Raw genomic sequence first — 25,829 nt, 5'->3', positions numbered from 1 at the left:
TCTTTCTCAAACAGTGATGGTTAGCTTTCCTGACCAGGCAAGGCTCAGCCTTCAAACCTTAGCACCCAAACATAATGGTGTCCTACTTTGGTGTTTCATTTTAATGCCATCAGTATAGTCTTCCTTTCAATTAGATTCCATGCTCCCAAACGCTTTAAGGTTTTATCAGAGGTCGTTTATTTATGCTTCAGGGTCAAAAGACTAACCTTTGTTGGCATGTTGGAAGGAGTCCAAGTGCCATTTACCCGTTCATCGTCCATTGTAGCCTCAACAAGCAACTAACGGAATGGCCACGCGCCCATTCCCCAAACGCGTTCATAAAGTTTAAAAATAAGCCTCACATTTTTGTTTTAAAAAATACCATACGTTGCTGACGAGAGTGGGTTGGGAATTCCAAGGGCGATGATCGAGTCTTGACGTCTTTTGATGTCAAATAGATCAATCATCTACGCACTGTTCTGAATTGGGCAAACATCCTGAAGAATAAGAAAAGTATTGGCAACAAAGATTCCAAAATTTCCTTCAACAACACTTGAGCAGTTCCCATTCCAAGGAGTTGATGTTTGCACTCTGCCAATTTGCATGGCCAACCGAATATTCCAGTGCAAACTTAATATAATTGTGAAACTGTCTAATGACATAACATGGCCTCTGTCTGTGGTGCTATCTAATCTCAAACGCTAATCCAAACACGTCTTTAAAAGGTCTTTTGACCACACGTATTTGAATCAATCGTTGCTCTCGAGACGAAGAAACATGAGAGTCAGTTTGCTAAGCATCTTAACCCTCGGGTTGATTGCGGTTTGGTCCACCCTTGGGGTGACATCGCAAGAGACGCCAAAGCCAGTGTTGTGCTATTTTGGAGCTTGGTCTGTTTACAGATGGAGGTATGATCGCAATCAGTGATGGCTTGATGTGTATTGACAGAACACGTTGATAGGTCATCAGGGGGTTCTTCAATTTCGGAAGTGTTGTCAAGATTCAGGAATATACTAGTAATAAGTTTTTTTCTTTATTCTTCTTTATGGAATTGATTTTCATTTTTTCGGTTTTTTTATTAGACGTAAGTTTCTGGGACGATATATTGCTAAGATAAATAAAGATTCAATCTGGTAAGATCATCGGATCATTCTTGGATTTGACAATGCAAAATTTGGTTCAATTATCAGTCCTACTTAGTTTGATTAGCTTACATTAAGATTTATAGTAAAGTTATTTCATTTTGCACCAAATATTCGTCCAAATGTGTCCTATTACTTGTCTAAATTTGATCTAAACCACCGTGTCAAGCAGTTCTTCAAAAGAGAATAAATGTAGAAATTACATGCTAAAAAAAGGGTTTACGGATAATGACCCATCCCTGGCAGCGTTTTCGGTCAAGGATCCAAACCCAAATGTTGTCAATTCGAACTCATGCATTCAACAACAAGACAAATACTATGAAAAAGTGCCGGTTCCAGACGATTGAAATCAACATTATGCATGTTTCAGTTACGGCAAATTTGATGTCGAGGACATCGATCCCTTCATGTGCACACATGTGGTCTTTGGCTTCGCGGGCTTACATCCATCTCAGTACACAATCACATCCTTGGATCCCTACAATGACTTCTATGAGAACTGGGGCAAGGGTGCCTATGATCGGTTCACGAGCCTCAAACTGATCAACCCGAACTTGAAGACCTTGTTGGCCATTGGAGGATGGAACGAAGGTGCCTCCACTTATTCAGAGATGGTCAAAACTCCCGAACGTCGACAAACTTTCATTGAGAGTTGTGTGCAAATGCTCCTGGACCACAACTTCGATGGGCTTGATATGGATTGGGAATATCCTGGTAAGACCTCTAAAAACTTAGGTTTCGTGATTTTTTTGCCTCTACCCTGTTAAAAGTATTGCATAAATTGGGTTGTTTATCCAAACGATATTTAGTGAGTTGTAAAGCAAACAAATTAATTTGCATTAATTATTTGAAATGGAGGGGGTCAAAACAATCATTTAGAAAAATTGAAGAAATTGTTTCCGCATCAATTTTTTCTAGGTAAACTCACCTAACCATACAATCTTGTTGCTTCCATTTATTTGGCTTGAGAAAAGAATGCTCAATAAAGTGAAACTTACCCTGTATTTTTTAACAACAGCCTCTGTACCGTAGTTTTTTAGGCTGGGATTTCATGTTTCATGTAAAATTTTGTAGGATGATAGTAATGAATCTGATATTTGAAACGCCACGCGAAAAAGGAAAATACCATTCTTTCTCTTATCTACAATTCAATGAATCCACTAAAACAGTCTTGTCAATAAGGCCTTAATTATCTTATCCACCACAATCAGCGGTTACAGAGAGATTTCGATTTTACATGCTAGAAGTAATGATAGGGGTACTAATCTTAATAAATGACATCGAAATTTTGACAATTTTTTGAACATTATTGCAGACAATATTGTTCAAAACACAAAAGAAGCTTTAGATATCGTTCAAAATGTTCAGTGAAACATAAATAGTGCATTGCAAAATTGTGGTTTTTTTTTTTATTAGATTAGGGGTCTTTGAAAACTAATATTGTTATCACAATTGTGAAAAGTAAGTCTTGATACCAAAAAAAAAATAAAAAAAAAATAGTAAAACCATTTGTAATCCGCTTTTGAACCAATGCCATCTGGTAAGGAGGCTTTTTACTTCCTCGCTTTTTCTTTTGGACCAACTGGCTTTTCCAGCTCTTTCTAGCGACTCTATTTGACGCAAAAGCTCTTTCAGAGTATCAAGTCCATTTTTGTGTTTAAAATTTTACAGGTGGCCGTGATGATAGCCCTGGAGATCCAATTGCGGACAAGGACAACTACTCTGCCTTACTCAGAGAGTTGAGAGCTGCCTTCAACGAGCACAATTTGATGCTCACTGCTGCCGTGTCTGCCGGGAAGAACACCATCGACGTGGCTTATGACGTGCCTGTCATGTCCGAAACCTTAGACTTTTTCAACGTTATGACCTACGACTACCATGGATGGTAATATAAGCACGCTTAAATTCTTACTACCTCATAGATGGAAGCTTCCAACTTCAAAGCTCTCTTGAAATTAGTCAATTGAAGAAACTTGTGCAATTGTAATTGCTCGTTCTTTAGAATGTTATAATACTCAGCAAGCCTTGGCATGTTTCTACCAATAGATGGCGTTGATTGCCTCCTTTGCCTCAAAGCCTAATTAATTGCATGAAATGTGACCCATGTACCTAAAAGAGAAACGCAGCTCTTGAATCATGTTTATACACTTCATAGGTTCAAGAACCATACGTACACAGCTCATAATTGTCCACTCCATCAAATGCCGGAGGAAAGTGAAGAAAATCATCCTGGTTATCACCTGAATCAGGAGTTCTCCATGGACTACTATGTTCAATTAGGCGCCCGCAAGGACCAACTTCTCATGGGATTAGCCGCTTATGGGCGTGGGTTTACTCTCCAGAATCCTGAAGAAAACGGTTTCTACGCCCCTGCGGTTGCGGGTTGTGATCCTGGTTATTATACAGGAACCTCTGGATTCTGGGGATTCAACGAATATTGCGAACGCATGTACGTCAAGGGTGAACTGGACCAATGGAAAGAAGTCAGGGTAAGCAAACTACGTACAGAAAAGAATGGCTCAAAACATGGACTGAAAGGACAAAGCTAAACAGTGGCATTTTCAATTTGAATTGGCTAATTGCCTTCTTTTTTCATATGACACTTGAATTACGACATAAAACATAACGTTTGATATTAAGACGTTAATTTTGTCAACATTTCATGCAAATCAACTAGTCCAATGAAGAAATTCATTTCCACGTGAGCCAGATTTAGTTTTTTTCCTCTTTCTTTAGACGAGCTAGAGTTAAAAGAAATCTTCGAATTTTGTTACTTCTCGAGTAACCAGAAGCCACGTAAAGCCGCCTAGAAAGTAGGCTGAATACACGTTTTCAAGTTCGAGTCATCAACTTCGAAGGTATTGCAATCCACCGTTCAAAAGCCCTTTGCAGTTAGATTATCGTTATTTCTGTTCATGTCACGGTCATCAAATTTCAGCAGAATAAGTCAGTTTTGAGGCAGCTTATTGATGGTTAGCTTTGGTAATCTAAGTAATTAGAAGATTCCTGTCAATGTAAAAGAGCGTTTTCTTTACAATTTGACCAGGATGAGAATGTGGTCTCGCCTTACATTGTGAAAGGCAGTCAATGGTTCAGCTTTGAAGATATTCAAAGTATCGAAGTCAAGGCCCAATTCATCAAGGACAATGGCTACGCCGGAGCTATGGTTTGGTCGATTGATACCGACGATTTCCAAGGGTTCTGCAGCGAGAAACGCTTTGGTTTAATCCAAAAGGTTCAAGATGTAAGTCAATGCAACCTATGAACACTTTAGGAGAGAACGGAGTGGTTTTAAGGTGATTTTTTTATTGCCAGGTACTTAATGGCGGCACTCAAACGCCTCCTCCAGGCTATACCACACCCCTTCACGTGGATCCAACCACCAGACCACCATCTGGCTCCACCCCTCCTCCAAATGAAATCTGCGATGGAACACCTGGACTCAAACCAGACCCAAACAATTGCCGTAAGTTTCTCAATAACTGTTCCTTTCCTTTATTGTTTCATGCAGGGTGAAGCACTTTAGACAGGACTTATATTTTGCCATTCAAATTAAACATCATTTTGTTTTAAAATTATTTTAAGGCTATGCGATCATTGGGAAAGTTCCATGAGTATATTATTTTGTTGCTAAAGATGCATAAGCTAAAAACATTTCATGTTCCATCCAAGTACAGTGCAACCCATAGCCAGATGCAATCCAAGTTTTTTTTCTTTATGAAAATGTTTTTGATTTTCAGACATTTTTTATATCATACCATACATGGCTACTGACAACCAACTAATGAGTACTTAAAACAGAACAACTTTGGAAATATTAATACAAACAAGATTTTTTTTTATCATTAGAAATATCGGCCTAACTGAGCTCAAGCCAAGAGAACACACTATGCAAATTTCTAAAACCTAAGTAATTTTGGTGAGTTTTGAACACACATAATGCATGAGACCTTGCTTACCGGTTAGAATGGCTGTTTGTAGCATTTTCTAAATAATAGGACACCATTTTCCAACTTGTATCAGTTTATCTGGCCAACCCTGTTTGCATAAAGTTTCCCTGTTGCCATAGATCACTATTACTCTTGCGTACCGGAAAATGGCGAGTGGGGACTAATTCCAGGGGACTGTGGAGACAACTTGGCCTTTGATCCCGCTTCTCAGGCTTGCACATGGCCAGACCAAGTTCCTGGATGCTCAGTAAGTACAAAAATAGTACATATTTAACTGGAGAATGGTGTATAACGGCTATGACAAATTTGTGATTCGTTTTTTAGGATGGAACTGGCACAACAGCGCCCCCAAATAACGAAGGTACCACCAATGGTAACCCGGTCGTCTCGACGACTGCTGGCTCAAATCCTGATGAGAGTCTTTGCGAAGGCACTGAAGGCTTTCACCGTGATCCTGCCAATTGCAGGGTCTACTATCAATGTGTCATTAACACCGATGGACACTTCCAAGTGATTCCTGGAGAATGTGCTGAAGGATTGTTTTTTGATATGGAGACGTTGTCGTGCAACTGGGATTATTTGGTCGACTGCACGGTTAAGGTGTAGTTTGAACCCATGTTTATATCTAATCTACGTTATTTGAAACAAATATAATGTCTTACTTCTCAACTACATCTCGAGGCATTTTTTTGTATTTTCGACAATCTAAAAGAATGTAGTTCAGACAAATACAGGAGAAATAGAGAAGCTCATCTACAACCGAAAAGTGCTTCCTTTCCAGATGTTTGGAGTAGCACTTGAGATCCCAAAAATGTCTGGTAAGGTTCAGTACAGTCATTCTGAAAGATTCAATTTAACGCAGATTGGATTATTTGCAAAACTAGGAGCAAAATCTCTCTCACTTCCCCCCTCTGAAATATGTCATCAAGAAGGAAATAACCCCTTTCCAGAGGTAACATCGGTAATCATTTCTAAGATATGAGAGTATTTACTCACTTGCTTACTTTCCACGTAGGTTGAAGGATGCAATACAGGATACTTCTTCTGTGAACTCATTGACGAAGGCACGGAGTGGAAGATAGAGCCAAGAGAGTGCAGCACAGGCTTATATTACGATACAACTACTTCGCAATGCCTACCACCGGAACTCGTCGAGGGATGTGAAGCTTACACAACAACAACAACAACAACAACAACAACAACAACAACCACTACTACTACTATTACTCCCACCACCACAACAACTACTTCTACAACTTCTACTACCCCCACAACAACTACATCTACCACCACAACAACAAATACTACTACAGCTTCTACTACCCCCACAACAACTACAGCTACCACCACAACAACAAATACTACTACAACTTCTAGTACTACAGCTACTACTACAACTACACCCACAACAACAACTTCTACTACTATTACCATATCTACTACCCCCACAACTACATCTATCACAACGTCTACCACTACACCCACAACAATTACATCTACCATAATAACTACTACACCCACCACAACACCCACAACCCCTATTAAATCGACTACGACCACTGCAACAACCACTAGTACTACTACTACTACTACTACCAACACCACCACCATGTCCTTGACGACCACCACAACAGCGACAACAACAACAGCAAATGGCATGGAACTCTTTTGTCAACACGAAGGGCTGAACCCAGATATTGGGGATCCACGGGATTGTTCCGTTTACTACCATTGTGAGAAACAATCCGGCCATTGGATCGTTACGCAATGTTTCTGTCAAGACGGACTGGGATTTGATCCTCTGATTGAAGTTTGCTCGTGGATTGACACCATTCCTGATTGTCTGGCAGATCTTTGGACAAGTGGGAAGCGATCAAGTTTGATGCCACGCCAATCAGATGTGTGTACTGGTAAATAACTTTATTTGTAAATAAAAACAGACTTTCGTATTTCTATGTTAGTTCATGGTTAAAGATGTTAGCAGAATTGGAGGCCAAACATTAAAGCAATAAGATAAAAGTCATTTTAAAAAATCACATTCGGAGGAATTTCACATCCGCCGACAAAGTCATGGTGAGATGAGGTTTCAGGTCGGGTTCGATCTGAACCATCTTTTTCCTCAAAGGCTCGTGAATCATGGCTTGAATGGGCAAGCTAACTTCACTCATCACAACATCTGGAAAAGCACGATCACAAGGATTGTCAAGGTCCACAAGTAATGCAGAGATATTCGTTCTCATTTTAACTTACCATCCTTGGTTACGATAGACACTGTAACAACTCCGCTGTCCTCGATTTCGTGGTATTTTAACAAGAAATGACCCCCGGTCTCGTATCGAGGATGAGGATCGTTCTTTTCCCAAGAACTTTTAAACTTCTTCTCGCCGTAAGCAATCACCAATCTGGGAAATAACATTTGAAAGCATGGCATTAACAGTTCTGAGAAACGTAAGCTTGAGAGCCTGCTTGGAGAATTAAAAATCAAAGATCATTTTCTTCAAGGACATCAAACAAGAAATAAAGTACCAACAGTAATATGAAGTTTGTCCCCAATTCAAAGTTTACCATCTTTTCTTTTTACGTAGACGTAATTATATTTGCATTTTGAACGATATTAGAAGGACTTGGACTTTATCGATTCTTCAAAATCAGGCACATTTCTTGTAAAATTCAATGCCAATCTCGACATTCAGATTCAGCTTTAGTGGTAACTCGTGCATTTCAATCTGTATCTAAACATCTTAAGGGCGTCACTTTCTGCGTTATGAGCCACATACATATCATTTGAGGATAACTTTCTTCTTGCCGCTTCAAAGGGTTGAGAACAGGTCTCCAAACTGTTTTTTTGGTGATCTGATCGATGATTCAATCATCATAATTACTACAATGTTAATATTTCCTTACCGCGTTGTCGGGAGACCAGATTCCAAGCTGGCCAAGTTGAGATTTTCAATCAGGTTATTGACAGAGTAAATGAACACTGAGCAATATGCCACTGAACCTTGATTGGGCAAGATCGACTCATGTGGCCCTTCAGGGAAAAAGGGCATCCAACGAGCTTCGATGGTAACGTCCCCAGACACCTCATCGTACTAGAAAAAAAAAACAGTTCATTTAGAGAGTGCAGGTATTTGACAAATACTGTCCAGAGAGAAAATATTTTTAACACTCAAAAAATGAACAACTCTCTGTTTATGCAATGACAATTGTTCTTAAATGAAACAAAAGAATCATTTGCTCCTTAAACCTTGAAACTATTTCATCCAAGAGATCTTGAAAGTGTTCAAGCTCGTGTCGACAGACGTGAATTATATCAACCAACCTTGGATTTTTCACTCTCGTCTCCAATAAATGAGGTGGTCACCGAAGGTTCGAGCAGAATGTCCTTGACAGTTAGGGCTGATCGTCCCAAAAATTCATCCCTGGACAATGAATCTTCATCGTAGGCCTTCAGAATCACATAATGACCCTCCATGGTCTCCAATGGAAATTCGGCCCTACATAACAAGAATGGCGAGAAGATCAGTTTCGTGAATATCATGACTCAACGCAATGTCATTAAAAATGTTACCATTGCTCAATTGGCCATTCTGGGTTGCAATCGTTCTTCACCACAGAAGTCAAGTGATGCATTGCACCCAGAGACACTTTGATGTATGTGTCCGGTTTATCTTGGTTGATCAAAGATCTGAATCCACCTGAGACAATTGAGACAAAAGGTAGTGCAGAAGATCATACATGTTCATTTTCATTTGTCACCTTTCTTAGGCAAGTCGCTAGCACGCACCACTCGAACAAAAAGGACTCCTTCAGGATTGAAGCCTTTGACCAATCTCACATCTGCTTGAGCCACACCCATTCCAATACTAATACGATTCGGGTACACGCAACGTTTGGCAGTGTCTTCCAAGATCTCTTTCCTCACCTTTTAAAACGATTTTAAGGTGTGAAAAGCAGATGTTAGAAATTCATTTCGGGTCAGTAGTACCTTTCTTCGGAGGCCTGGCCAATCACAAATGTTTGCTAGACCCTCCATATCGAAATCGATCTTAGGCTCATCCAAAAAACACAATTGGAACCCACCCACAAACGGAAGGGTGCCAAGGGTTGGCGTCATAACCAAACGAGCTCGTCCTTCAATTTGAACATCTCTAGAAGTCAAATTGGTGAATTTATCGCTCGAGAGAAAGTGTCTAACTTTATAGAGTCTAACCTGACTCCACCACGAATGCCCAATAAGCGAACTTGAAGGTTGCAATCCCCCAGGTAAGAAACCTTGAAATCCACTATCACGGCATCCTTCTTCTGTCCGTCGTCTGAATGTGACCTGGAATGGGCCCTTATGTCCGAGATTCTGGGCGGAGTGACCCCTAAATTTGTATCCGTGAACTGGAATCGTCGACCATCCGGACCTCCAATCTGATTCTCATCCACTTCTTTGGTGGAAGAATCCAAGGCATGTTGAACCACAGGTTGAATCTGCTCATGAAGAACGGTCGAACCAAACTCATTGAACCTAACGGAATCCTGATCTGTGAGTGTTGAATTTAGAGAGCTTAGAGAACATAACCAGACCTTGGTGCCAATTCATTATAAATAATCCTGACACATTCCTCTTGCTGTTCTGGAGATTCAACGGAAATCATGATGGGTTCACTCAAGCAACTCAATCCACCTGAGACTTGAACTGAGTACAAAGAGGCCTAACCAACAGCTGATTCAGGTTCGCAAGTGTATTTTATGCTCTTGCCGGTGACTCACTTCTCTGGAGTCTGGACAAGGATTTCGAAGAAAAACAGGCCCGGCGGAGAGAGTCTAAAAAGTGGCGCGATAACGTTTGGCTCTCGAACTTTATTGCAAAGGACAAAACGAACTAGTACTGGTGGACGCTTCCTGCCATGAGTGAATTAACAACGGCCACCCCGTCGATCTTGATCAAACCCCCAGTGGGTAGTGCGGCAACCTGATACGCGGCTCTGGCGGGTTGGTGCTCCTTGAAGCATTGAGCGTAGATCTCGTTGACAATGGTGAAGTGGGCCATGTCCTGGAGTAGAATAGTGATCTTAACCACGTCCTGCAAGGTAGAGGTGCTGCGTTATCGTTTCTTTGCGAGTGTGAGAGCCGTCCATTCCAAGCTTACCTTGAAGTCGCAATTGGCGGCTTTGAGGACTTGACGGATGTTCTCCAAGGTTTGATGAGTTTCGGCCTCGATCCCACCTGAAACCAGTTCCATGGTCTTGGGATTGAGTCCCATTTGACCTGAGAAGTACAGAGTTCGATCTACCAAAACTGCCTGGCTGTAAGGTCCAATGGGAGTTGGGGCGTGTTTGGTGGAGATGATTTTCCTTTTCACGGTTTGGGGCGCCATTTTGAAATCTGCACAAGGAAATAACTTAGTTATTAGAGCACCAGCCTCGTGACCTCTAACGTATCAGATGGATTCTTTTATTTCAAAAGGCACAATTGAGAGGCATTTCAAAAGAGACTTTAAAGTTTGGCTTCAGTTTGGTCCACAATGTCGCCAACCACGGCCACGGCCTCGATCTCAACAAGAGCGCCTCGAGGTAAAGCTGCTACTTGATAAGCTGCCCGTGCAGGATAATTGGCAGTAAAAAACTCTTTGTAGACGTCATTAACGGCCGTGAAATCGTTGATACTCTGAAATCGCAAAGATGTATGATAATTCTCTGGACCTCATTTGCTTTGCTCGGGACCAAGTCTCGGCTACTCACCTGAAGGAGAACGGTGGTTTTTACCACGTTGTCATGACCAATCCCAGCCGCACTCAGGATTTGACCCATATTAGTCAATGCTTGGCGGGTTTGGGCTTGGACTCCTCCAGACACGATTTCCATAGAAGCGGGATCGAATCCGATTTGCCCAGACACATACAATGTCTTGTCCACCAAAACGGCTTGGTTATAAGGTCCAATGGCTGCCGGAGCCTTTTGGGTATTGACTATGACGCGGTTAACCGACATCTCTCCAATTGGCTCCTTGACCTGAATGCCGTGTTGCAGTCGAGCCTTACTTTCCCAAAATCCTTTTGCCCTCTAACCTCACGACTTGATTCAGCTGTTTTGCCGACGACATTTTATCGCTGTGGATTGATCATCTGGCATGTGGATGATTAGAACATGCACGCCATGTGTGCTCGAAACGTGCTCGACTGGGATTTAGTTTCCAACAAGTGGTCAAACTGGAAATTCAACTCAAATTTTGGGGTCTAGCATATCGAAGACGGGCCATTACGAAATGTGTCGGATCCTTCATAGAGTACATATGCAGAAATGACCTCTCTGAGTCAAATGGAAAACGTGCGCAAGCTGTTTCAAGATTTATTGAACAACTCTTGGGAAACCGGGAATGTTTTGTCTTGATTCCAAGAATTGTCACGCAGAGGTTGAATGATTACAATTCTTTTGTGCCTCAACCAATTTTCTTGAAGCTCAAGTACTGTTTTTCAATAACCAACCCAAAAGAAACGGGTGTTTGTGGGGCATTTTCACATATCTTGACGGATAGTTGGATTATAAGTTTTTGATAACGTGATTAGAGGAAGATATTTTCGTTATGAACGGGTTTAGGCAATCTTACAATTTATTTTTTTATTGTTTTTGCTCAAGTTTGCCTATCTGGGATGATGTTCCTTTTGCTTCATTGTTTGGCAAAGGTCCCTAGATTCTTTATTGACTAAGGTTCTAAAACTACCTAATGGTCTTCAAGTCCGACGGCAGAAACAAACAGACAATAATATCATGATGAAAAATTAGCCCTCTTCTCTAACTCGAGAGTATTTTTTATCAAATCCCACTTGACGAGAAGATTCATTTTGGCCTTATCCGAACTAACGAGGCATTATTTTTACAATTAACTGTAGTACAATTGAGTGGAAACAAACGCTTCTTGTCAAGTACTTTCGAGAATTGTGAGCCTTTTCAAACTTGAAAAGGCCAAATTAGATACAAATCAGAGATGGGTTTGGCTGGTCTCCACAAAATGTTGGTAATTTTAGAGATGGAAATTTTGCGATACACAGTATTGAATTGGTTCGTCGATGTTTGGATAGCCGAAACGGATTCGTCAAGAAAAAGGTCAGCACTCATAAAGCTAGTCTTCACATTTCACAGCTTGCACCATTTTTTTAAATTGAGAAAACTGCCCTGATGTTCTAAGAAAATGTCAAACGTCGTTTGAATTGACAACATTTTCATTCCTGAAAATGTTGCCTTGCTTCTTTTCCATTATTGAATGCTTGCGTCATTCAAGGATGATTTTATCAAATATTTCTTGAGCTTTTAAAATCTCTGGTTTTGGTTAGTTCTTGCTCTACCATTGCTGTAACATCAAATTTTACTGAAGTAGCCCATGGACCAAAAAATACAAGGCCTCGAAAAAATGTAGAAAAAAATACCAAAAAGGAAGAAAAATTTGACTACAAAGATAATTGAATTTAACTTTTTGTGTTGAATCAAAACATTCTCATGGCGAATGATGATTCACCAAAGGAACGGTGAAAATACATGCCTAACCCGAGCCTTTGATTCATTTTCAAGCAACGTGCAGTTAGAGATAATTTCTAGGCCATGATGCAAATGAAATCCACCAAAGTTGAATGACGAGCTACTCTCCTGATGGAAAAGTCAAGCACTGGTTCTTTAAATGTTAGATTACATGATTAAAACGAATCATTTGATGTCGTCATAGATTATTGATGAATGGAGCAACATTACAAGTCGGCAATCAACCGAAAGTATTACAATTTGAAAATTGCATACCATCAACGCCACCGCATTTTAAGTGTGCTTTTAACTTCGACTTTCTCTTAAAAAGGCATATTTGCCGCTTGACCATTGTCATTCTCTAAAACTGGGAAAGGATACCGCGTTTTGCGATTTACTTGAGCGGGAAATAAAGATTAGCAAAGGAATCAAAAATCTCGTTATTGTGGCATGATCTATTTTTTAAGGGTAGGAGGAGAGTCTCGTCCGTACAACAAACCCGGTCATCATGTGTCCAATTTTTTGCGATACACTTTGTCAAGGGCGTGAAACAGATTGTCTTATCTGTGGATGTGGCTAGCGTCTAAGAACTTCCTCTGTGAGAAAGGCCAGAGAGGAGAATCGAACCAGGCTACAAAACTTCGTTAACCAGCACACCTTATTCATTCCGTGATTTGTCTTGGTTGTTTCAAGCGTCCGCCAAAGTTCAGCAATCTTTTTAAATTATGGTTAACCAAAAGCCGCTTTCGAACTCATTGGAACATTCTCATATTCGCCCTAAGTTCTTCCACTCCGTTGAATAAGGGGATTATCAAAGAGAGTCCAAGTGAGCGCTCATGGAACAAGAGGCACTCGGTCTTCGTCTCCCATCAGACCCAAGCATGAGCTCGACCCATCCACTTCTCGAAGTGTTCCACCATCCTTATGAATATATTGTTTGTCGCTTTAACAACTCCAAAAATGAGACCTCATTCGTGCTGGACATGTCCGATCAGGACAAGGCAGATATGGCTTTGCTTATACTTGGGTCCTTGTTTGTTGGGATCTGGTTCAAACGGATCATGTTCAAGCACATCCGAACGAAAGGCAAGGCCAGGAGCATCAATCGGATCCTCAAGTTTGATCAATCTATGAACTTGATCACGGTGTTCCTGGGCACGTGCCAGATCACGTTTCTCTTGTGGCCCCAGTTCTTGGCCAACGCTTTGGGAGGATGGATTTGTAACATCTTTGAGTTCCTCAGTATGACCCTCATCTCCTACTTCGTGGTGGGTGGGAGCCTCATCGCTCTCTACAGGTATGCTGTGGGTTGGTTTATTTTTATGGATAAGGATTAGTAAAAAATTCAAAAATGTGAAAGAACCAGAATATAATTTTTTCGAAAAAAAAATATAAAAAAAAACTAACTTTTAAAGGGCTTCTCTTCTCGTACGGAAACGAGCAAACCAACAAAACAATACACGAATATCAATCGAAAGAGAAATTTGCTGCAAACCTGATGAGTCACATTTTGAAACTCGAAATAGTTTGACGTGTCTCCCGACGTTTTGTAGCCTTCTATGGTTGGTTAAATCTCATTAAAAATGTTTGTGGATCATTGCTCGCTATAGACCAGCTAAAAGTAGCAACAATCTACATCAAAGGATTAAATAAAGGATTAAATCTCAAAAATAGGTCTCTCAACCTCAAAAGGGCTCTTTTTACGAAGAGAGGCGATTGAAATGAAGAAGACCACTTTTTGGCGGGGCATTAGTCGTTCCTCAATACAAGGAACGAATCGCAGTTACAATTATTTTGGGGTCAAATAGTAATTCGTTACATAATCGTAACTCAAAAAAATGTAGTGGCAATACTCGTTACTTTCCCTAACATTGAAATGACCAATATTTCATTATTTTTCCCGCGTCAAGGCCATGCTTCTCTAAAGAAATTGCGGTGTTTTTGTTTGCTTCAAGCCTCCTAACGCGTAACATTTGAACACTTCGTAGCAACATTTTTCAATAATGAGCATTGACATTTAATCTTAGCATAATTGTTCAAAATGTCTTACATCATAATGCTTGAAGGTTTAAAACAATGTCGCAAAAGTCATGATGGGAAAACAGTATTAGACATTGTTAAGCTGGTAAAGCTTCCTAGTTAGAAGCCTATGCCTTAAGCCGTGGAAATGTAGAGGCTTAGGAAATTTTATGCATCATACTCAAGCCAAAGTAGGGTTTTCCCTGCTTGACAATTGCACTAAAAAATCAGGTATTCAGTCCAACGGAATTTGCTTGTGAAGATGTAAAGAATTAAGTAGCAAATATAACAAGATTCACAGTAGTTACTCCCCAGATTAGTTAAGAGCAATCACAATTTTAAACCCTTTCATTGTTCATAGTATGCTACCTGGAACGGAAAATTAACGGTCATTCTGGAAACTGAAAAAGGAACGAGTAATTCTTCGAGTTTTTGGGTCGTTACGTTTACACATTTGAAATATAATTGAATTTCAGTTCCTTTTTCGAAACAAGGAACGAACTAATGTAACTTCGTTACTAATGGCTTGCTTTTTGGAATCAATTTTGTCAACTTCAACTTGCGCTTGAATAAAACTAGCAATTAGTAGAGTAACACGGAAAAGAAAATGGATAGGCATTTATAGGAACTCAGAAAGCAACTTTTGTTGATTGTGTCAAAAGGGTAATAAATAATTTTACGAACCAATGTTGTGTCCCAAAAATAGCATTTATGGAACAACTCGGAAAGCTACTTTTGTTGAATGTGTCAAAGGAGTAATAACTAATTCTGTAAACCACTTTTATGTCCCAAAAATGGTAGAATATTTGTTTTTAGCAATAGTTGCAACATACAGCAATACATGTCAGTTTTGGGTGGCAATGGGGAAATTTTAGTCAATCTACGTAGCAAATGAAAAAATCCCAATCAAAATCAGGATCTGAAGGTAAAACTGGTCCCTGAAGAAGTGTTCACTGATACATGTCAAAATTTGGTGTAGCGTTAATTAAGGAATTAAGTCATATTCTAAAGATTTCACCCATAAGTGGATCCATAACACGGCCAATTGGCGACAATTCATACATGACTATGATTTGTCATAAAGCGAGGTCAAAAAGTGGCACAAAACGTTTAAATATGGATGTAGAATTACAAGGTTTGCATGAAGTGGATTAAACAAAGCAACATATGAATGTTTAGTGACACAGTTCACTTCCAAATTATAAGGTGACGATTTAGCAAATGAAGGGAGTGTCAACGAACTTTATGTTCTGGTTTACTTTGTCAATCCCAATCTTCACGATTCTGTCAAGTGGAAAAAAACACGTGTGTTTTACTCTTACATTCAGTTCACAATTGGCCATGTCTGCAAATTGTTAAATAACCCAAGGTTTGTACATGTTGCTCGTTTGTTCTTTGCTGTTTAAAGTGCTCTTTTATAGCCCTAATTGAGGAAATTCTAAAAATAACCTTTACAATACGTGACAGCTCTCAGTCCTAGATATAATTTCCTCCTTTCTTCCTTTATAGAACAATATTCTTGTACAATCAACATTGGGTACGTCATTCAGTGGGAGAGAGAAATCTTTCTCTCCTGATGATTACGTGTACTTTGATCATATCCATCGGATTCTCAATGACACTCATTATCTGTCCGATTTACGAGCGCAATTTCGCCCACAACCTGTGCACTTCTAATCCTCATCGCGTCTTAAGACCTTTAGACGAGGTGCTCTTGGGCGTTATCGTCCGGAAAGTGTTCCTGAACATCATTGGGATCCTCTCCTTGATTGAGCTCATCTGCTACCTCTCCTTCTTCGTGCACATTGCCAAACACGAGCGGAGTGTGGTGGCCATCTTCCAAAACGGGTCCGATCGAAAGAAGCGACATAAACGTCACCGGAAAACGGCCATCACCATGTTTGGCTGCTTCTTGGCATGGTTAATCGAGATTGTGGCCATCACCTCGAGCTTGAGAGCCTTGGGCAAGATGGACAGCGCGGCCAAGAGGGCCGGGAATGAGCGGCTCCAGATTGCGCTCCCTCATGTTGGATTCGTGGTTGGATCATTTATTCAAATCGTTTGCTCAGAGGTCCTCAGGCCCGAGCTGAAATTCTGGAAGCCCTCAAGATGAAGTATGATGTTTAATTTACTAAATGTTTGAACCACATTAAAAGGGACGGAGAGATTATTGTTGGCTATTCACATTTTAAATCAAATATACAACTTCGTTTCCAGATGTTTTGGGCTGAAAGGCAAAGGAAAAGCAATCAAATATCAAGCTTGGCGTTCTGATTTTGGGTACTGTTGTGGCATCTTGCAGGGGAGGCCAAAGTCATTTTGTGTTCAATTAGCCAATTTGTCTCACAATTAAACATTTTGGTATGTATTGGGGTGCAAAAAATTGAATGAGGCTTTATTAACAATTAATCGAAAAAGGATTTAAGGTACTTTCAGTTTAAACTGATTTTGTAATGTTCAGATAGTTAGTTCATTGTCTTGGGCAAATCATTTAAATGATTCTTGTATCATTACATGTCTTTTAAAACATGTCTGCCCCATTCGGGGGTCAAAGGTAAACTGCATGTTTAACCTTCTGAATAAGAGAGCAATTCAACTATCCATCAACTATTGCAAAAATTCTATTGCTTTCTTAGCTTTGACAGTAGTTGGTATCCGCAAAATAAGTATACATTTAAGGAATCATTATGATCAGGAATTCTTTGTTCAATGCTTAAGCAACCTTAGATTCCCAATGTCTTTTATACACTTGCAAGCCATATCTCACTTCAAAACCACCACTCAGGCTACTTTTGGGTTTCATTGATTTTTTTTTACACGGAGTTAAGTTTGAATTTATCCTTATTGAGAGTTATTGTATTAAAGAGGCTCTATGAGGGGCTATCTTTAACCTGATTTGTACTAAAATTGGTAGAAACGCTTTCATGAAATATCAGAATAGTGTCTGTCACACCATGGTCGAAAACTAATATTGATCAGATATCTCTTTGAGTCTGAAAGGCTGCGCCCGTCAAAGGTCACTTTGCTTGCTTATACTTTTATAACAGAGAGCTCTGGTTTAAATGACATTTTCCATAACGCAGAGTCTTGTTCTTGCTCACTTTGCGTCTGATTCAGACAAGCATTTTTGTGGTTCAATCCTGTCAGTCCACTTCGTCAAGGGTTCTTAATTTAAGGTTTCCATGATAAAAAGGGAAATCAAGAGTAAATGTTTCCGTGAAAACACAGAATCATTTTATCAGGAATCTGATATGATCGATTGAAGATTACTTAAGCTTGAAAGAATCACAATGCACACCTTTTTGACTTATACTTTCAAACTCCCTTTGCACGATGGTTATCATATTTTCTAGTTAAGTGTTTGTTTAAAGTTACTCCTAATATCTATTGATTACGTTTCTAGGTCTTTGTAGCTTTTAGGTGAATTTATATACTTATCTGAGGCATTTTTAGGGATGGTATTTTACAAAAGTTGTTCCTTTCCTTTCAGTAACAACGAAAATTGTTACTAGAAGTCTTGGCATTTGCACAAAAACTTTATCAGTGTTGTGGTTACCACCATGTTAGTGTTTCTTTGTTTGTTTGTTAGTTACGGTTTCAGAAGGGAGTTATCTCGCTTAACATGCTAGCTGATGACCCAATGAATAGATATTTCCACTCCCTCAACCATCACAGCCATCATTGACACCCAACCCACCCTGGGGAATGAACGTAGGATTGGCAATTTAAGATGTCAAAAGACAATTCATTTTGAAATGCGAATACCACAAAGAACCTTGGACTCAGCTTGCCAAGGATCGAACCAGAGTAGCATATTGAAAAATATGATCTACCAATACACAACGACAGCTAGTTTTGATTCTATTTCAGTTTATCTTACCTTCTTCTCTCATGAAGTGTTAATAATTTTAATATTGACCTTCATTTACGATTATAGATTATATTTATTATATAGAGATAGATTTATTATTTAAATAGATTTAAAGAAATATTTGCTTCGGCATCTTTCTGAGTAAGACAAAGCAGTTTTGGCGAACTTGTGCAAAGGCTCAGGAGAAATGGAAATCAGGTTTGCCACCTCTTCATCTTACGTGCCATTCTGTCAGGTTGCAATTTTACAATTTCGAACTTATAACTAGTGGTCGAGAACGGATCCTTTTGAGCAAGACAATTTGCTCCTCAAAAGTGCCGAGGTAGCATTTTTCAATAATTCGTTGCTAATTGGTTCGTACAGATTTCTTTTAAGATGTCGAAAATGCATTCATAGGATGAAAGTATTCATGAGCTCTTACTCTTTTGATGCGTCAGTTTAAAACTATTGGTTAAAACTCGCGAAGAATGCTTTTTTGCTTAACATTGTGTAAATAGGTTAAAACTTATCCACCCTTGTCAATGATTAACCTAGCACATTAAGCTAACTTTTACACTCCAACTCTTGGATTGGCCACCTTAAACACTCTTTGATTACTCTTACAGCTTAGATCCCTTAAAATATTCTAATCATCGAGAAATAATGTTTTGGTAAACGTTATCCTCCACCGATTAGTTGGCAAGGCTCATTTTAAAATTTGCGGCAAAATGTTAAAAGGTTTAGATAGAGACTTTAAGGGTTGTTAATATCGTGTTAGGTTAGGTTGGGTTAGGTTAGATAAGGTTAGGTTAGGTTTGATTAGGTCAGGTTAAGATTAAAAAAAGTAGCACCGCCAACTAATCGGTGGACAATACCGTTTACCTAATGTTTTAGCCATTGTTTCATAGCATTGGTACACACTTCTACAACTGTAGGTCAACTGCAATAAACACTTCACTTGGTTTCATAAGCCCATTACTTTTATCTGTTGTCAGTGCTGGGGCAAGTCCGGACATGTTGCCAAGCGTACCCGAGTCTGTTACTCGATTTTGGAGAAATTGGCAGGACTCGAATCTTTTACAAAGGACTCGATTCCGGACTCGTCAAAAGAAAAATATTGTCTTAGAATTTCGCAAGACAAGTTTTTCTTGATAAAATTGACTCTAGTAAACGACTCGTGTCTTTCGTCTGACTCGAGTCCGGCAAAAAGTCAAAGGACCTGTACGAGTCCGATTTTTTGCCGGACTCGGCCTAGCACCATCCATTCTCTAATCGTTCGTGTAGCTGAAAAATTTCATACAGGTAAGACTCATTCGATTTGTGGAAAAGGCAAGCCTGATTGAAATGTTTTATAATCACCTGTGCTTTCGAAAAAACCGGCAATTACAAGACGCATCTTAAGCCGTCCATAAACATAAAATGGTTCATCTTCAACCGACCCAAAGTACAATGTTCTTAAAAATGAGTTGCGTTATAACGCGATGCATCATCTGTGTGTGTATTTAGAAGTGCAGCGTGTCACAAATTCCACAGATGCTCTCAACTCGTGATCAGCTGTTTTTTGTGCCTCCAACGTCCTTCATGACTGTGCTTGTGTGTGTAGAAAGCTTCAGCAGGTAAGAAAAAGCACCTACAAAACAATTCCATTCCTCCTTCAAAGAAACCAGATTCATAGAAAAAGAAGTGTTAGTACATTTACCCTTGGAGATACTACCTTAGTACATAGGCACGGCAATCCACGGGTGCAAACCTGTTTTGATGCCTTCTAAATTTGGCGATGGTCTCGGCCTTAGAATTGACAAACTTGTTTGAAATCATGAGATAATTCAGAGTTGTTCGTGCCCAGACAAAATACAGCTTGGTTTGTTCCTTATGAGAAAGCCTTTTTGGATGGAGGAAGTCCAAAAGGCTAATACTGATATTGAAAGTGGCCTGTCCGGTGAACTATCACGAGAAAGAATTAACTTGAAGATGAATGAATGGTAGTCGAGTGTGGTCGAGTATGGAAGGAATCCACATATCCAACACGTGGTTTTGCCCACATTGTCACGAGGTCAGAGTTCATTCCACAACTGTGGGCTACTTCTCGCCTCGAATGTACAGGGTGTTCCTGATTTATGTATTGGTAAAATGGCTCTTATTTAAAATCAATCAATCTTTCTATCTATGTTTATTGTAACTCTTGATCATGACAATGCTTAAAATGCATAAATGAGGATGAATGACTCTGTGCAGGAGGAAATAAATACATAATCTAGTTTACAAGAGTTTAACTGGAATGAGATTGGTTGTTAGTTTGTTTCATTGCAGAATGACATAGTTTGATTGATGCAATGCACCATCAATGCAAGATTAGAGGTTTTTAAGCAGATCAAATTTTCAGTTCAAAATATTGCTTGCAATCATACTTGATATTACTTATTTAAAAAAAAGTAATAAACAAAATGAGGGACATTTTTTTTCAAATTAAATACATTAATTGACGAGAAAATCAAGCTTACATATTGATACATAATTGAAACATGTTTAATATTTTCAAGCAACGAAACTGTTAGCCTTATATAGCTTAGCTTTTGCTGATAGTGTCGGGAATCATATGCAACAGTTCAAAATAGTCCAAAAATGTAGTGGATAGGTGTAGTGCCCTTTATTACAAGGGGACTCCAGTGAGTTGAGATAACCATTAATAAAAAAATTTGAACCTTCAATTCCGTTCCAAAACAATGAGTAAACAGGGGTTTCAGATTCAAAACAAACACATTTGAACAAAAAGCTTTGCTTCTAAGAGTTATATGTGGCTTTCATTGCCTCTCAGGCACCCTTAAACGTGCTTTAAATGTTTTAGACACCACTTTATGAGCCACCTTGGATATTTTCTAAAGAAAAATACATCATTTTTATCTGCTGTTGTTGTGAACGCAGATAATGATGCATGAGAAGTAACTTCTGTCTAATAACTAACCCTTAAGGCACAACAATTTACTGAGATGTGTTTGGGTTGGATTTGGCACCCATGTAAACATGTTGTTTTGGAATAAAATTGAAGGTTCAAATTTCACAGCAGTGATGCGCTCTACTGTTGTACTCTCTTATTACAGGGTACCAGATAAGTGAAAGCCTTTCTATTAATGCTAGTTAAATAATTAAGGTGAAAACAATTAATGAATAAACAGACCAAAAGAACCTTTCAGCATCCACCCATGTGTTCCAAAAGCTGTTCTGCTTAGCTTGCTTGCAGTGTACAATTGTATCCTTGCTTTTTTTTCTTAGACCACTCTTTTGAACTAAAATGTGGACAAGATGACCACAATCCGGAACAAAGATTGGTGCACAAAAAACAAAATCTAGTTCGCATTTGTTGCCTTTTAGTAAATTCAAAATTTTTAAGTTGGCCTAGAAATTTAATGAAATGATTCAATAACCTCGATTTATTTGAACTGCTCTTGAGTGATTGGAACTTTTGCTTAAGTTAAATGTACATTATTCACCGTTTTCTCTCCTTTTTGCCTTCATGTTCATTATAAAAGCTACTTAAATGTGTGCTGTTTATTTGATTTTTTTTGTTCTTCATATGGCAAATTTGTACAAAATGAAATCTTCTGGGGTTTTTTATGGTGCCAATCTTTGTTAAAATGCGTTTGTCGTCCTACTTTTTCCTTACCATGAAAACAAATAAAGCAATAACTACTGATATCCCTCAGCTTTCCATTTTCAATTATTTACTTGCTTGGGCATTTGATTAAAAATAAAAAGACGGTACCTTAGGGTTGAAATTGGTGAAAGCCTAACCAACCATCTCAATAAGTGATTGCTGAACATTTTTCACTAAATTTGAAATCAATGGAAACACAAAAGACATGCTGTTGGAAAATTATCATTTCACATAGCATTTTTGGCAAGTAAGCAAAGTGGCAAATTACTTAAACCAGAATATCAAAAAATTCAACTTGCCTGAACAACCAAAATACACACTAGATATTCTTCTTTGATTGTTACAGTTTCAATCAAACTAATATGAGTTGTTTGGATACAAACGTTGCCAACATTTCTTCTAATTTCTGCTCCTCATAATCTGAGGAGAAAATCTAACTTTCACCCACCCTTCTAAAAAAAAGTCATATTTTCGAAGTTGCCAGTCCCAAAAGAAGGAATGTTAAGGTACGGGCGACCAAAATGTTTGGACCCCAAAAATTTGAATACTCAGGAAGGCGAACAAAAGGAATTATAAGCTGTGAAAAAATACTTTTTGTCGGGTGAATTGTCTTCACCAAAATTATTTTTATTTTTCATGTTAAATTACTCAATATTCCTATGAAGGAAAATCAGAAATCATTTCATAGGCAAGGAAAAATGTAGTATTCCGTAGTTATAGGTAGCAATAAGTTCTAGTAACAAATGTAAATGAAGTTCAGTCCATATTTCTATGGCTCTGTTGTCATATAATCTCACCTGGTACTTGTCACACATCAGACATTCAATGTCGATGACTTTTTAAAAACATGTGTGTGATAGTTCGTTCTTTGTTAAACAGCAATAGCAATCCCCTTATCCCACATGCTTTTTCTCCGGAGCTAATTATCTAAAGGTTAGAGCCAACAATTAGTGTGAACAAAATACCTATCTATTTACTTTCTCCTTAACTAATCGTAAAACAGGTCAAAGAAATGGCACCTATCGCTATAAACGTATTACCACGATTTGCCAGTTGGCTTTGGGTAGGCAGTTCGGGTCACCCTGTAAATTTGGGGGATGCTCCTTTCGCGACGACATCTCTTTAAAAGCAGAGACTAACTTCTCGTCAGAGGTGACGCTTCCTCCAATCTCTTCAAGCCTTTGTGCCAAATTAAGTGGTATGACTTGAAAAGAAACGGACGACGGGCTGTCAATATTTGCTCTAAAAACCCGAACCAATCTTCTTCCAGGTGATACAAAATGCCCGTCTTAAAGAAAAACTGCAGTGCTGAGTTCTTGGACGACGGTCAATACTCCAAGAATGGCATCTTGCGCTATGAACGCATTTTTGGACACACCTTTGTTAGCACTGGTGGCCTTGCAACCACTCAAGTAAGTAGCAAAATAGGTTTTTCGTCCCTGCTACAGACTACTACCTGAATTGATGGTCTATCTGTCATGGTGGTTCTACATTAAGAGTGCTTTTTAGAGTACTATTAGTGTTGAAATTAGCCTTAGCGAAGAAGACAGTTAATCTAAGGAGAAGGGCACTACCAAAAGTAGAAGTAATGAATATTTAGTTTTGGCAACGACTAAGCAAAATAAACAACTGGCCTCTACCGGTTGAAACTGGATCAAAAATGTCGTGGCTCGTAAAAGATCACCTCCTGTAAAAGACTTACAGGATGCGTGCAGATATTTTGCATTGACAAAACATGACACATTCTATCACGAATTGCTTCATTAATTAGGAGCATAAACTTTTACTTTTTTAAATGTCGAATTTTGAATTTTTTTCGCAAAAAAACCTGCTTGTATTTAAATTCTGTTCCTCTGAATTCATTTCATCTGAGCTGTTTGCGAATGTTTCTAAGATTTTTTTTTCTTTCTTTAAGATAACAAATCTTAGAAAAAAAACATCGAAAAATTCATTTTGATTGCTTTATTCGTCCCTTTATCGACTTTGTACTTGGTTTATTATATGCTCCAAAAAATTACCTGAAGGGAAATGATGGAAAATATACAACTCCATTTAACCCTCTAAAATTGAATCGTTGGTTGCCCCATAAAAATCACGCGTAACTACATTAATAGCTAAGATCGCATGAAATATTTTAGGAGTTTACAAAGAGGCTGGCTCTCAAGCCTGGTATGAAGGTGTTGGACATTGGGTGTGGCACTGGTGGTTCCGCCTTTTTCTTGGCTCGCAAGTTCGGTGTGCACGTATTGGGCGTGGACTTGTCTAGCAATATGTTGTCCATTGCTGAGGACCACAAACTTGAGATGGAGCCCGAAGTCCAAGAAAGAGAGTCCTTCAAGAAGTTGGATGCTACGAAGGCCACATTCCCTGACGAGCACTTCGACCTTATGTATTCTAGGGATGCCATCATGCACATTGCTGAGAAGGAAAAGCTTTATTCCAATATCTTTGTAAGTATAATTATGTTACAATGAGTGAACTGGGCAAACTGTCTTTAGTGTGAATCTTTTGTGTTGCAGAAATGGTTGAAGCCAGGTGGTCAAGTCCTTGTGTCCGAATATATCCATGGAAAGAACCATCCAAACCATCCGCAAGAATACATTGACTACATTATTGATCGTGGATATCAACTGCTCACTGCTAGCGATTACGGAGATGTTCTAAAAAAGTGAGTTTTAAGGTGTTGACGAGGTCTCGTGAGTGCCAACAGATTTATTCCGATGTCCAAAAAGGAGGATGTTTCTCTATCAATAAAGAATTGCAGGATTTTAGGATTGTTTCTTTTACCCTATGACCATTTCATATTCGTTCTCCTACATACAGGGTTGGATTCACTGATGTTCATGCTGAGGATATCACCGGTGACTTCGTTGAAGTTTTGAAGAAAGAAATGACCAAGTTCCGAGGAATGAAAGATGAGTTCATCCAGGTAAGTCAAATCTCAAATCTAAGGCACGACTCTCAATCATTCCATCTTGCTTTAATCAAAGCCATCTTTCAGGATCTTAACTGTTTTTTTTCTTGACTTTAGGAATTCTCTGAGAAAGACTATAACGATCTGATGGGAGGTTGGGAGATTAAGGTGGTCCGTTGCAACGCCGGTGATCAAGGATGGGGATTGTTCCGTGCTGTCAAACCTGGAAACTCTTCCTAATCTTGCTCCCTGTACTGTTACATTCCTGTGTCTTTAGAATTAAAGCTCATGAATAGGTACATATTAAGGCACAGTTGGGCTGATTCTTTGAAGCTAATTTCCCGTTTTTGCAACTTGAACTGGACGTTGAACTAAGTGAAATCAACTTGTCCAACATCTGAGCAATTGTTCGAGGTTAGTTGAAACTAGATTTTAAACGAATGGACTGGCTTCTATTGCAAACATCTCATTCAAAATACAAAAGAACGAGCTTCACATTTTGCTTATTGATTTTTAAACGTCACTGCTTATATAATGGGACATTGAAGCTAGAATGGAAGATGATGTCTCCATCAGATTTTGAGAGGTTACTCTAACTTTCGAGGCTTAAAAGTTCTTTGTCCAAGGATTAAATTAGAATTCCAATTCATTTATTCATGTAAGGAATGGTTCATGGAGCATTGCAATTTAATAAAATGTCACAGTTTACTCATTAACATGCCAGGGACAGCTTAGTTGACGGGTAGTCGTCCCTGAACATGCTTAAAAGTACTTTTTAACAATAAAAGACTAAATTTTACTACGTACAAAATACTTATACA

The 25,829-nt window shown here is 39.0% G+C and overlaps 6 protein-coding genes across 6 annotated transcripts; 3 read left to right on the top strand and 3 right to left on the bottom strand.

Annotated features, from left to right (window-relative positions):
• Positions 1–709: 709 nt before the first annotated feature.
• LOC131892386 (acidic mammalian chitinase-like) lies at positions 710–5,745 on the top strand. Its single transcript, XM_059242234.1, has 8 exons — positions 710–887; positions 1,492–1,835; positions 2,793–3,006; positions 3,277–3,610; positions 4,168–4,365; positions 4,437–4,587; positions 5,191–5,318; positions 5,396–5,745. The coding sequence occupies exons 1-8, from the start codon at positions 757–759 to the stop codon at positions 5,675–5,677; spliced, it is 1,782 nt and encodes a 593-aa protein (XP_059098217.1). The 5' UTR covers positions 710–756; the 3' UTR covers positions 5,678–5,745.
• Positions 5,746–5,882: 137 nt separating this feature from the next.
• Positions 5,883–6,989, top strand: LOC131891264 (integumentary mucin C.1-like). Its single transcript, XM_059240796.1, has 2 exons — positions 5,883–5,889; positions 6,385–6,989. Exons 1-2 carry the CDS (start codon positions 5,883–5,885, stop codon positions 6,987–6,989), a joined length of 612 nt encoding a protein of 203 aa, XP_059096779.1.
• LOC131892389 (extended synaptotagmin-3-like) lies at positions 6,971–9,804 on the bottom strand. Its single transcript, XM_059242236.1, has 9 exons — positions 9,647–9,804; positions 9,285–9,587; positions 9,060–9,222; positions 8,831–8,996; positions 8,643–8,769; positions 8,394–8,568; positions 7,976–8,163; positions 7,322–7,473; positions 6,971–7,247 (listed from the first exon to the last, which is right to left on the bottom strand). Exons 1-9 carry the CDS (start codon positions 9,715–9,717, stop codon positions 7,105–7,107), a joined length of 1,488 nt encoding a protein of 495 aa, XP_059098219.1. The 5' UTR covers positions 9,718–9,804; the 3' UTR covers positions 6,971–7,104.
• Positions 9,805–9,902: 98 nt separating this feature from the next.
• Positions 9,903–10,439, bottom strand: LOC131892391 (2-iminobutanoate/2-iminopropanoate deaminase-like). The gene is made up of 2 exons (XM_059242238.1): positions 10,212–10,439; positions 9,903–10,145 (listed from the first exon to the last, which is right to left on the bottom strand). The coding sequence occupies exons 1-2, from the start codon at positions 10,437–10,439 to the stop codon at positions 9,945–9,947; spliced, it is 429 nt and encodes a 142-aa protein (XP_059098221.1). The 3' UTR covers positions 9,903–9,944.
• Positions 10,440–10,446: 7 nt separating this feature from the next.
• LOC131892392 (2-iminobutanoate/2-iminopropanoate deaminase-like) lies at positions 10,447–11,179 on the bottom strand. The gene is made up of 2 exons (XM_059242240.1): positions 10,804–11,179; positions 10,447–10,729 (listed from the first exon to the last, which is right to left on the bottom strand). Exons 1-2 carry the CDS (start codon positions 11,050–11,052, stop codon positions 10,559–10,561), a joined length of 420 nt encoding a protein of 139 aa, XP_059098223.1. The 5' UTR covers positions 11,053–11,179; the 3' UTR covers positions 10,447–10,558.
• Positions 11,180–23,140: 11,961 nt separating this feature from the next.
• LOC131891974 (uncharacterized) lies at positions 23,141–25,319 on the top strand. Its single transcript, XM_059241683.1, has 6 exons — positions 23,141–23,292; positions 23,365–23,506; positions 24,233–24,544; positions 24,614–24,762; positions 24,918–25,023; positions 25,126–25,319. Exons 2-6 carry the CDS (start codon positions 23,375–23,377, stop codon positions 25,246–25,248), a joined length of 822 nt encoding a protein of 273 aa, XP_059097666.1. The 5' UTR covers positions 23,141–23,292; positions 23,365–23,374; the 3' UTR covers positions 25,249–25,319.
• Positions 25,320–25,829: the final 510 nt, after the last annotated feature.

The sequence above is a fragment of the Tigriopus californicus genome, chromosome 12 (genome assembly GCF_007210705.1).
Source record: "Tigriopus californicus strain San Diego chromosome 12, Tcal_SD_v2.1, whole genome shotgun sequence".
In the NCBI taxonomy this organism is placed as follows: domain Eukaryota; kingdom Metazoa; phylum Arthropoda; class Copepoda; order Harpacticoida; family Harpacticidae; genus Tigriopus; species Tigriopus californicus.
Note: the sequence above shows the minus strand (reverse complement) of the source record. Positions and strands in the feature narration are given on the sequence as shown.